Below are 12,861 nucleotides of genomic sequence, written 5' to 3'. Positions count from 1 at the left end.
TTTATCAACTTCCCTAAAAGTCGACTTATTCTTGATCTAATTAAACACAAGAAACACTTAGAGCCTTTTTCCTTTTACATTTCCATTGTAACATCAAGCAAACACATTGAAATGCAGCCATGTTATTTTCCCCTCTTTGTATATTAACAATGGAGTAATATTGAACTCCACCCATGTCCAAGGTACAGTGAAGGTAGCACGAGAGCCATCCAGCCAAATGAAATCACAGTAAGAATTGATAACTATAATCCAGAATTTCAAACCTTAAAGCTTTGTTTTGGATCTGTTGTTGCCACAAACGATCATGATCTCCTGTACTGCTGGGTGAAACATTTGCATTTTTCTTTGCAATGACACCCGAGTTTGATAGAATCAATTTTGTTTACAGAACAAATGCAATTTAATGCCATTTGCTACATTTATACATCTTGACAGTCAGTACTTTCCATCAAGTCCTCCAACTGAAATGTATCCGATGTTTGTTCCTATCCTTAAATACAACTCATAATCCCATCCCATAAAGTATAGCCCCTTCAGGTGGCACAAGGTAAATGTACCTTGTAAAACTGGTTCCACAACAAACAGATGTTGGTCAAGAATGTTGTTCAGCAAGCCACCCAATGAACCTACAAGGTGCTACCATTTTAGCCATGGGTGTTTGTGAGACATCACTTCAAGACTAACTTACAAACTGTAAGAGAAACTACTCTTTTCTTACTTACTTCCAAAAAATTACTTTGGTATAAGGAAAAGCTTGCGGTTTGAGCTAAAATATATATTTTCTAAATGCAATTGTTATGGTCCATAGGGGTGGGGGAAAAACAAGTTTAGTTTCATCGCAATGCCGACATGGACGATTCTGAATCAGTGTACAACTGTTAAAATAAATTGATTATTTAACTGTTAACACAATCTTGAGGACTGCAAAAGGCAAAACTCAAATTGTGAACCTTCTGTGGTGTGAAGATAACAAGACATGATGGCTGAGTTTGAAGTCCGACCAGCACCCTCTGCATTAAAAGCTAGAGGGTGACAGTACTTTGGCTTCTATGGGTTGCTTTGTTTGCTTGGAAAGTCCAGCTCGTTTGGAAAGGTGTAAACACGGTAAATGGATCAAAGAAACAAACTCTGGTCTGCCTACAAATGTAGCTTTCGGTTAGCTTCAAGTGAACTGAATGCAGGAAGTGGATTACAATGCAAAGGGCATTATGGGAAAACACAATCAAAACATACACACACGACGGACGATAGTCAGTTTTAGCTGGCGGAAATGTCCTATTATAAAACGAGGTAAAAATTCTGATAGTAATGTGGTCAATCCAAGATGGCTAGAATTTTATGTTTTGCTCTGATGTTGCCGAATGGAAACAGAAGTTGTCCTGTATTAACCAATAGATGAGCAAGTTTTCTTCTTTGCTGTTTGTCATGAAAAATGTGAAAAACCATGTTTAAAAAAAAAAAAGAAAAAGATACATCATTAATAATTTTATAATCGCAGCCATTTGAATCATAATTGAGGTGCCTGCAGATTCACATCCTTAACGGTCAATCTGCAGGCTACCATGGTTACAAGTAAACATGACACGCTACAGTGATATGTTATAATTTTCTTGTTTGCTCCCCCCCCAGACTGTTAATCTACTTGGTTAGGTTTAGGAAATCAAAATTATTTGATCAGGTTTAGAAATGGATCATGGTTAGGGTTAAATTACATTCTTTTTACAACACCACCGTCATGAACCTGATTTATGTATTTACTACAAATTGTTTACTACCAGTTCCTTAGAAAAGGAATTAACGAAATCATCTGAAGTCTGCCGTTTGTTTTGAAATCGTCTTTAGACCTAACAGTTTAACTGGGATTTCATTAAATTTACATCCAGCAGAATTAATTTATTTGCTGCTGCACATACTGAGCTTACTCCGGACAAAACAACGCAGCAGCTGCAGGAACAGAAAGTTGGTTGAGTGCTTCTGGTGATTTGTCAGTGTGATAGCTGGAACTGAAAAGTAAGAGAGAAAGGACAAGAACAGAATCTAACAGTGTGCAGTGGGATTAAGAGGAAGAGTTGTGGTTAAAGAAAATGTCAAGAAGCTGAGGTCAAAAGAGTTGAGAAGATGGATAGAACAGAGAGTCTCAGTCATTTCTCTGCAGGTGCAATCTGTACTGCTTGTGTTAGCTTTTAACATCTGATAAAGTCACACGTCTTGCACGTCTCGCTGCTCCGTTGTGTGGTTTTGTTGCTCAGCTGTGATGGAAGTTACAAGGTCCTGTCTGGAGGCCGACGCTTTTTGATAGGAGGGAATTCACATGGTGGTCATGTGATGCGAGTAACATCCCTCCCTCTCTATCTTTTTTTATACAAGATGCAAGATGTCTGACCCAAATTTGCAAAGTGCAAAAAGGAAACCAGAGAGAGGAAGACACAGGGGGAGGGGATGTTCAGCCTCTGATGTTGGAAAATTAGCATGTCAGTTGGCAACCGTCAGATAAAGAAAATCATTAGCGGGAGGTAGGAGGAGAGCAGCGTGAAGGGTGACTTGGAAAAAGAGGGAACATCTGGAACTCCAAAAGGGAAAGGGTTTTGTTATATGAGCCAAATCAAAGAACAAGATTATTCCTCTTATCGGGTCTTTATATGTTGTCACCCTTTTTTTTCCTCCCAAGGTCTGTAATGAACAGAATCTCTTTGTTTATACAGTTTGATTTTTTTAGTCAAACTGCCTTTGTCTACACAATAGTGCAGCAATTTTCCACATTTCTCTAAACTAATCTTGTTAATGCAACAATGTGAAATGAACTTTATTTGTATGTAAAATGTTAATGGCAGTCATCTGAACATGTTATTGTGATATACAGTATGTCTTATTTGGTCTGTCCAATGGCCCAAAACCCAAAGTCAACTTTAAAGTTGCAGTGGTTGCAAACCTCTATCAGAAAAATGTATTTAGGAGCCATTTATTATCACCTCGTTTGCTTTATTTGTTTGGCCACTTGGGGGAGTATTGAGCTGGGTGTGTCACATGGGTTTAGGTATATTTGCAGGTAATTGTAATTAGTATTAGGAGAAAATGCTGTTCTTACCATAGCTGTGAGAAACCAAAACCAACTGAATCCAGTTTTTATTTTATTTTTTTTATGAATTTTTTAATGAGTGGGAATATCACCCTAAGCACTTGAACCCACACTGAGGCTTACAGGGTAGTACAATGTATTTTATGACTAAGAATGACATTTTTATGACATAGAAGAGTACTGTTCGGAGGTGACAAAGAAGAAGAAAATGGAGGAGTCTGTGATTATATGCTATTGTGAAAGAAGCTTGAGGTAACATCTTTGAGAAATGGAGGATTGTGCTGATTGCATAATGCAAGGACAGGCAAGTAGTAGGACTCAGTTTGACATTTTCTTCAGTAGTACACTGCCCATAAAAAAAAAAAAAAGTTGTGCACTAATATTAAGTTGGACCGCCTTTACTTTTGATTGCGGCTGCGTTCGCTGTGACATTGCTTTGTTAAGCTTCTGCAATGTCAGATGGAAACATTTATTTCCATCCAGAGCTACATCAATGTTTCTCTGGGATCTTGTATTTATGATGGGAGAGTCTGACCACTGCACAAAGTCTCCTCCAGCACATCCCAAAGATTCTCAATGGGGTTCAGGTCTGGACTCTGTGGTGCCCAATCCATGTGTGAAAATGATGTCTCCTACTCCCTGAACCACTCTTTCACAATATGAGCCCCATGAATCCTGCATTGTCACCTTGGAACATGGCCGTGCCATCAGGGAAGATGGAATAACCTGCTCATTCAGTATATTCAGGTAGTCAGCTGACCTCATTCTTGGGACACATAATGTTGTTGAACGTAGACCTGAACCTAGACCTTAAAAAACAAGATCAACAAACAAATCTAAATCTAGTTAAATATTTAATTTGCCATTCTGGATCTAATAAAGCTTAGAGCTTTTTTTCCTTTGAAATTTTTTTTGTAACATGAAGCCAACACATCTAAATGCAGCCATGTCTTTTTCCCATCTGAATGTTGCTGAACCTAGACCTGAACCTAGACCTGAACCTAGACCTGAACCTAGACCTGAACCTAGACCTGAACCTAGACCTGAACCTAGACCTGACCATCTGCAGTGACCCCAGATCATAGACCTACTGTACAGATCATAGACTGCCCCCAGGCTTGTACAGTAGGTACTTGGCATCACTTAATCTGCCTCTCTTCTCACCTGGATGTCCCATCTCTCTGGATCAGGGCCAATCTGGACTCATCAGACCACATGACCTTCCTCCATTGCTACAGAGTCCAGGCTTTATGCTCACTAGTATATTGAAGCCTTTTATCACTGATAAGTGACTTTTTTAAGGCTACACAGCAGTTTAGTCCCAACCCCTTGAGTTTCCTTCATATTGTCCTTATGCAAATTACTTTTAGTATTAAACCTAACCCTGAGTTTTACTGCTTTTTTTTTTTTTTTAATAACAATTTGATTTCACTAAACGTTTAAGTGATCACCGATCACCATCATTCAAGATGTTTTTCGTACTGTGGAAGATGATGCTTAACCACTTTCCTTGCAGTTTTTAGTAATGCGTTGGACAGTTTAACCCAGTTTTAGTAGTTTCAGCTTCTCCTTAGATGTTTTCTTTGCTTGATGCCAAGAATTTGACCCTTTTGAAAGAGACTAACATCTCTTCTATGACCACAGGATGTGTCTTCAGACATGGTTGTTAAAGAAATTAGAAGTTACTCACTGCATTAGGTAGGATTAAATAACTTGTTGCAGCTGAATCATAGTCATCCATGCAGAAATTATCTAATGGGAGGCTCTTACCTATTTGGTAGTTAAATCCAGGTGATGACTTGGGTATTTATTTATTTATTGATTGTGCATGTCTATATTTGTCCATTCTAGAGTCCTCTCCACTCATTCCTCCCACTTGTGATGCAAGCAGAATAGGTGAGGAGGAGGCACAAGGACGGAGGAGTTGAGGAAACAGGAATTTAACTGAATAAGACGTCTTTTCTTCTGTTCATCATTTAAATATGAGGCGTGACTCAGCTGCATTCTGTCCATTGTTTTATTATTCTTTGTTTTATAAGTATATTGGATGATAATCAGAGGTGTTCATGACGATGTTACCTATATTTACTTTTCATTCAGTTAAACATGGTGGGAAAAAGATTTCTGCCAAGGAGACTAATGTGTTTCCCCAACTACAGCTCCTTAGGCCAGAATCCTGTCTTGTCCATATACTTTTTAGTAATTCAGTCATTCTTTAAAATGTTCTGCTGAGGTCTTTTCCTGAGGATGGAACAGAAAATTGGCTTTGACTGGATCTTATCAAACTGAACAGAAAAGTTGACCTAAGAATTAATAAGACTGTGACAACATTGTAAATTATTTTCTGTGTCAAACTTTTGTAGCTGTGTCAGGTTGGGGATAATGAAGGAATCTGGTGACCTTTTTGAAACGTAAAGAAAATCCAAAAGATGATTCCTCTCAACAGTGGAGAAATGTGTTGCTTGTGAGTCATTAGATTTTATGTCGGTGTGCTGAGAGAAGAGTGTGCCTCTTCACATCTCTGTTCTCTTAAATTCCTTTTGAAATCAGCAAGCTAAATTTAGCTTGCACCACCCCTCCCCCTCCTTTGAGAGGTATCAGAGCTGCAGCAGACAGTGATAGGCTAACGTTTTGATGTGTGCAGTCCACACACACATGCACACACAGATTAAAGTGAGTGGCTCAGAGTGGGAGGATGTGATGTCTTTGTGCACACAGTGTGGGCAATAGTGCTGATAAATTGTTGCTGTGTAGCAAATGAACTGTAAGTGTTTGTCTTTTTATGTGCATCTTTTTCTCTCACAGGGCTGCTGCTTGAGGACAGTGGGGGCTCGCTAATGATCCCCCCATTCATCCGATGAACCCCCTCAACTCCATGAAACCCTCCCTGCCTCCCACTCCACAAAGGTACCCACACGGTGCTCTTACACTGTGCAGACATGAGGCTCACAGTCCTCATGTGAATCAAGTGACACTTACCCTGCTTTGCCCAGCAAAAATATACCTTAAAATTTTATCGCAGAATTGTTTTTTTGCTTCATTTTGTCTTCTATTAGAGCAAATGGATAAAAGTTGGTCACACAATGAGAAACCGACCTGGATATTATTTATTAATGCAAAAAAAGAGAGAATTTTATATATATATATGTATATATATATATATATGTGTATGTATATATGTGTATGTATATATATATATATGTATATAGATATATATAGATATATAGATATATATATATATATGTATGTGTGTGTGTGTGTTTCCAGCAATTTATACAAAATATTTTTTTTCATTGAAGTGAAAATGCAAACATTAAGAGACATAGCGAAAAGTATTATAATTGGGGTGGTTTGTATGGCCTCCCTCAGTACTCCCACCAAGGAGGATCTAGTTAATTTGATTTGTTTGTTGGCAAGGTTTCTCCAAAAAACTGGAGACACATTTGCAGCACAGTGTCATCAGAGGTGGGACACGGCTGAACTGCAAAGTGATTAACTTTGAAAGGGGAGCTGTGTGTGAAAGTTTTAATAAATCATTTTTAAATTTAGCCTTTTTTGAGGTACACAGTCTTAAATTGTGCTTGTTTGAAAACTTAATTAATATATGAATAAAAGATAAAGATTATAAAATCAATGGATCAGTGCATTAAGTGTTATCTTCTGACGTTAATCTGGATTCTGTCAGTATTGTGAGAAATGTCCCAAAGCTAAATGGATCTGTACAACATTCTTGATCTCAGGACCAAAAATACTGCAAATCTGGGCTGTGTGCAGATGTCATGCTGCAGTTGGGGAGCTAAACAGGATAAAGACTCCTAATTACTACTAAATTAGTAGTGATTTTGTGTATTCTGAGACTTAAGAAATTAGTTTTGTGTTTTCACCCTGATTTAAATGAATATTTATTTTTAAACTTCAAATATTTGTAGTCATTTATGAAAAACTATGGTGAAACAAATTGTGTTTTTTTTATGCACGTTTTTTTCAGTAATACAACATACATATACTTTCTACAGTCACATCTTAAACCTCTTATTCTTTGCCAAAAATGTCTAAAAGATGTAAGGTAAAATATTTAAAACACATCCGTTCTGGTGGTAAAGACTTCAGTCAGTAAACTTTCAGATAATGTGGTCTGACAGCCGTGCTCTTGTGGTAGTTTCCTGTAGAGGAAATGGTTTAGTAGGAGGGAAAAGAGGGTAACCTCAACTGTCAGATGAATAAACCATGTTCAGGTTAATCGTTTGCTCACCAGAGTAAATGATGCATTCATGACCTTTACCTCAACGCCGTCTCTCTGTGTTACCACGGTAAATTAGCTCCCACAATGTGTTAAACACTTTTTGTTTTCATGAGGAAATTATGAAACACGGTCTGTGATAATGTGGCATTTTGTGCTTGTCTGGATGAATGCCCTCTCTGCCTCTCTGAACCATCCCAGTAACTCGGTTTCACATCCCTCTGCAGCACTGACGGCCCTTTCCTAAATGAGCCAGTCTCCTGGCAACCAAGCACCAATCAGCACGCAGGATCTCTCTCTGTAGTAACCACAGTGTGGGGCGTGACCAATCCCACACACAGCCAGGTAATGCATGACTCAGTATGCTGGGATGTTGTTCTTCTACTGCTCCCTTTGCTGAAACAACACAATCTATTTATTTCACAAGATGAAACTGAGGCCCATATTTTTAGTGGGGAATCTGACAGTAAAGAACATTTTGACTTAAAGTGGGTAAAATTAAGATTTTTGTAACTGAATTTCACATAACATTGTGATTTGATCTTGTAATGTTTTTATTATTTCTCTCTTGGAATGGCCTTTTTTTCTTAATTAAATTTCGACAGTTTTATTAAAATGTGTTAAATGAACAATCTGTCAAATCACCTTAATACTAATACTGATTTTCTTTTCTTTTTCTGAGATCAGCAGTTTGATTGTATTTTATTTAATTTTATTTATCCATCCATCCATCCATCCATCCCTCCTTTCCTCTCCAAGTGTCCAGTTAATATGGGCCATCATCAAGAATCTGAGGGAAGAAATTAGGATTGTGTACTGATAGACTGAAAGCACAGATAAACACTTGCTGAGAGATTTAAGGTTGGCTGTAACACTTCTGTGTTATTAGGAGTGAGCTGCTGGATATTTCTCTCTTGAGGTGTAGTAAAAATAAAATCTTTCACATATAAGAGTGTTCCTCATAACTTTATATTTGCTTTCTATAACTTATCTCCCAGCACCTTCTCTCAGATTGACTTTGTCTTTAAGGTCCCCAGTATTCCCCAATGTGATAACGCCTTCCTGTTTCCTGTGTAGGTTTTTGGTGCACCAATGGGCCCCGGCGAGAGCTCCGGTGGTCATATGATGCCTGGTGGCAGCCCTGGTATGGGCGGTGGCATGGGTTCCCAGTTCATTGGACAGCAGTCGTACGGGGAGGCCATGTCTAAAAGCTACGGCCAGCCAGTCATGTATGGACGTCCCAGTGGCGCATACAATCCAGCCTCAGCCTACGGAGGAAGGTACGCTACTTTCCTTAATGTTTATTTATATAAATGACCGAACTACTGAGATACATGAGTTCTTCGTCTTTGCCATATACTATTTATACTACTACAGTAGCCCAGAAGGGACAAACCATACACTGGCTTTTGATTGGGCTTTTACCATTTATCACATTCACTGTAGTTTTGGGAGTTGGGGTGGTGTATTCAGTTTTTGCCAGTACCAGTGCAGTATGCATCCTTGCAGCTTGCAGTATTCACACAGAAAGGTTGGGTGCATGGTTGTGTCCATGTGCACAAAATTATTAGGACTGGGCAGATCCACAAACATGCTACTACTACTACTACTACTGCTACTACTGCTGCTATTTAATTATGCTGTGCTGACACTTCTCATGCATGGGCATGTAATCAGTCTGCAGGATATACTAGTGGTGATTCTCTTTCTAAATTTCTCCTCAAAACAAACACTCACGTTGTGTGATTGGTATTTGTTTTCCTAAATGTAGATTGAACCAGTTTTATGTGCAGGCAGTCCATGTGGTTGCCTACATTTTCTTGCTTTCAGTCTGTTACATGCTGCAAGATGCGAATTGTTCATGATTACAAACTTTATGTTAAATTGACCAAGCAATTCTAAAATGTCTTTAAAGCTGCAGAAATCCTGTTACTTTTAAAGGTTTGGCATGATTTTTTTTCTTATTTAAAAAGGAGGTACAAAGAGGGTTTGAGTAAGTGAGTGAGTATTTCTGTGAAAGGAAAAATTTTTTTTATTTAAAGAAGAATATATTTAAATGCCTTTAACATGGTAGGTGGGAGCTTATAACTGTATTTCTCAGTAATATTGAATAAAAATCTCAATTTATTAGAATATTGCTGCTCTTGGATCTTTTTTCGGATTCATCTATTACGCTTGCAGACTGAATGATAAATGGCGTCTTATCAGTTTATCATTCTTTAAAGCTCCTACCTTCTTTTTAACTTTTATCTCTAAACTCACCTTTATGAACAGGTTGCACAGCTTCCTTTCTAACCGATTCCCAGGGGATAACAGCAAGAAGCTGGCATTAATTTAGCTTGAAAGCTCTTTTCATGCAGCATTCTGTGTGAGCTTGTCAATGTTGTAGCTAATTATCCTTTGATTATTTGTTTTCTCTGATGTACTGTGCCTCCTCCATCAGCTGGAAACTTTCCTCTAAGTTTAGTTTTTTTCCAATCTTAAATTTATCAGGTCATTCTCCAGCAACTGAATCCCATTTGTTATTGTTCAGATGCAGAAAAGAATGTAAATGAATCCTTCCTTGAGTGTTATTGCTATCCATCCTCATCACAAACCTACATTCAATTTGTTTTAGCAACTGGCCAAACAAACTTGAAATATAATTCTGTTATTTTATAAGTGAAACATGAACAGGAGGAGACATGGGCTGTGACTGAATGTGCACCCTACTCCCTACATAGTGCCCTATATAGGGGCACCCATTTTTTCGGAGTGTCCGAAAGTCCAGAGAGAAAAAAAGTAGGGCACTCAAAATGACCCACAGTGCATCTTGAAAAGTAGTGAGCATCGATGGTCACTAGACGGGTCAATATAGACCACAATGCATTGCGGGCAGAAGCTCAACATGGCGCAAGGAGGCAAAAAAATTTAGCTGCGCGAAATTACCTATAAGCAAACAAAGAATAAAATACAACATAAGGAATGAAAATAAAAATATTTACACAAAACTTTGGATTGGATTTGGAATGACATCTTGATGTGGGTTGTGGTTGCCATGGTGATGGCGGTAGTCACGTGGTTTGCGGCGAGGAAAAAATAGGCAGGTTCGTGACTGAATCTCCAAGAGAATTATGTAGTGTGCTATATAGTGCAGCCCTATGTAGTGAACTAGGGGTTAGGGAGTAGGGTGGACATTCGGACACAGCCATGGATTTGTAGACTGCAAAAGAAGCTGGTATTCACACAGACTAATAATCTTAACAACTGACTGGTGGTTTTTATTCCAGCAGAGAAAAGTTGCTCTAGTACAGTGGTTCCCAACTTTTTCTGCACTAGGTGTGTAAAACAGCTGCTGTATACAACAGATGAGTAGTTTATTTCTAAAGTAATCAACAGGCTTTTCTTTGTTTTCAGAAGTCCTAAAGTAGCATCGTAACTTGTTTGGCTTTTTACTGTCAGGTGCTGACATTTGGAGACATACGACAAGCTGTGGCCTCTCTTCGTTACCCGCCATTGACTGTTACTGTTACTTGACCATTATCTGGTCAAGATATGCCTCATAATTTTTTGTTGCCCTTTTTTGTTGATTCATCATCGTTTGCCCATTGGTACTTTCACAAATTTGTCCATGTTTTGCTAGCAGTGCAGAAACTTTAAGTTTTATTTAGCCTGGCTGTCCCCCCCCCCATCCCCATCATAACTCAGAGTTTGGGAACCACTGCTCTATTAGTACTTTAAAGAGCCAGGGCAACCTGTCTCTACCTAGAATGTCTCATGTGCATGTCTAAGTATAGTATAGTAAAGTATAGTACCCAGGTACTTCAAATAATAGAAATGCCCATGTGAGTGGATGCTCCATATCTTGATCTTTTTCTGAGAACACCATCAAACACCACAGCAACAGATGGGTTTTCAGTGGCTCTTTGTTACCAAGGTGGAGGTCTTGTATTCGGTGTTGTTTGTCTGTTAGCAACATAACTCAAAAAGTCATAAACAGGTTTTAAATTTTCAGGAAATCTCATAAATGTAAAAATGTAATTGTAAAGGAACAATGGATTATTGGGGGTGACCCCAGTCACCACCAGATTCCTTACTATGGGGAAATAGAAATAATTTTGCCATTAGAGCTTCTAACTTAAAAATAATGCCCACAATCACTGGCAAAATAAATAAATAAAATAGCTTGGCGGAGGTCTGCGCTCTCTGAGTACTTCTAGTTGCTAATGATAAAGGAAATTAAAACCTTAAAGCACATTTTAATAAATTGACTGGCACAATACTGTGTTTGCTGGAGCTGTGGGCTTGTGCCTCTGCATATGTCAGCATATGTGACTGCTCCTACCCACTGCTCTGAGTCACACTCATGACGACAGCTTACGAACTCGTACGCTCAGTTCACTAAGTTCACTGCCCACTCATCTCTCCGTCTTCCCCTCTCCCTGCAGTTACTCCGGGAGCAGTGGAGGTGCAGGTCTGGGCGTTCGTCCACCCTCAGACTTCACTCAAGCTGCTGCTGCTGCTGTCGCTGCAGCTGCTGCCACGGCAACTGCCACGGCAACGGCAACTGTTGCAGCAATACAAGAAAAACAAAACCAGGAGCTCAGCTATGGTCAGGTAAATGGAAAACACACTTGTTGGAACAGAACAGAAATGATCCCCCCCCCCCCCCCCCCCTCCCTTTTTTTTTAATTAAAATTATTTATCTCATAAGTCTCAGTTTGAGGACAGTACTGACATCCTGGCTCTGGCCCTGTTTGTGTTTGTGAAGTTTGTTTACAGGGCTATGGAAGGGCTGCAAATCAGAAGTTGTTTTTCTGCAGCTTTCACAGATTGATGACACATGCTTCTCATTAACAGCAGAGACATTGCATAATTTGACACTGCACTCAAACCAGCCTTAAAATATAAATCAGCAATAATGAGTCAACATAGAAGCTTGACAAAGCAAATAATAATTTGTGAAGAAGAGAAGTGCTACATCTAAAATAAAGTAAATACAGAACATGCATTTCATAACACATATTTGTTACTTTACTAGATTTAAATAAAGAAGATTAAGCACAGTAGTTGCACAGCCATGTGTGTCTGTGTAGAACTAAATATCTTTCCATTAGGCTTGAAGTGAAAGCTTTCACCAGTCTTTGTTGTTGGAAGAATTTACTCTAACCTCTGAATATGTTTCCAATGTTGTTAGTAATATTAAAATCACAACTTTGTGTTTTTTTTTAAATCCCACCTGTGCAGTATAAAAATATATTGCTAATACTGATTGTCCAATAACTCTCACCGCCCCGAAGAAGGTCAAGGGAAAAATAACTGCATTTATTTACATACTTTTTTCAAACATTTTATTAAAAATACAGGAAATGGGGTGGTGTGGAGTTGAACTGGCTGATAAGCCTCCAGATGTACAGATGCTGTGGCTCCTCAATGCAGCCGGACCAGGTATAAATCCCGGCCTGGAGCCCTTTGCTGCATATCATTCCGCTACTCTAACTGACCCCTTTCTTGTCAAGCCACTCAAATAAAGACCACTGGAGCCAAAAAGTCCAAAAAGAACGGC

General features: G+C 38.8%; 1 protein-coding gene across 2 annotated transcripts in view; it reads left to right on the top strand.

Annotated features, from left to right (window-relative positions):
- Positions 1 to 12,861, top strand: part of zmiz2 (zinc finger, MIZ-type containing 2) — a 35,855-nt gene that overhangs the window by 10,031 nt on the left and 12,963 nt on the right. For both annotated transcript variants that reach the window (XM_041970370.1, XM_041970371.1), the window contains 4 exons: positions 5,882 to 5,983; positions 7,544 to 7,661; positions 8,394 to 8,596; positions 11,744 to 11,912. In XM_041970370.1, the coding sequence (XP_041826304.1) occupies positions 5,934 to 5,983; positions 7,544 to 7,661; positions 8,394 to 8,596; positions 11,744 to 11,912 (540 nt within the window). In that variant the 5' untranslated portion in view covers positions 5,882 to 5,933. The remainder of the gene's footprint in view (positions 1 to 5,881; positions 5,984 to 7,543; positions 7,662 to 8,393; positions 8,597 to 11,743; positions 11,913 to 12,861) is intronic.

This window comes from Melanotaenia boesemani, chromosome 19 (assembly GCF_017639745.1).
Source record: "Melanotaenia boesemani isolate fMelBoe1 chromosome 19, fMelBoe1.pri, whole genome shotgun sequence".
Lineage (NCBI taxonomy): Eukaryota > Metazoa > Chordata > Actinopteri > Atheriniformes > Melanotaeniidae > Melanotaenia > Melanotaenia boesemani.
Note: the sequence above shows the minus strand (reverse complement) of the source record. Positions and strands in the feature narration are given on the sequence as shown.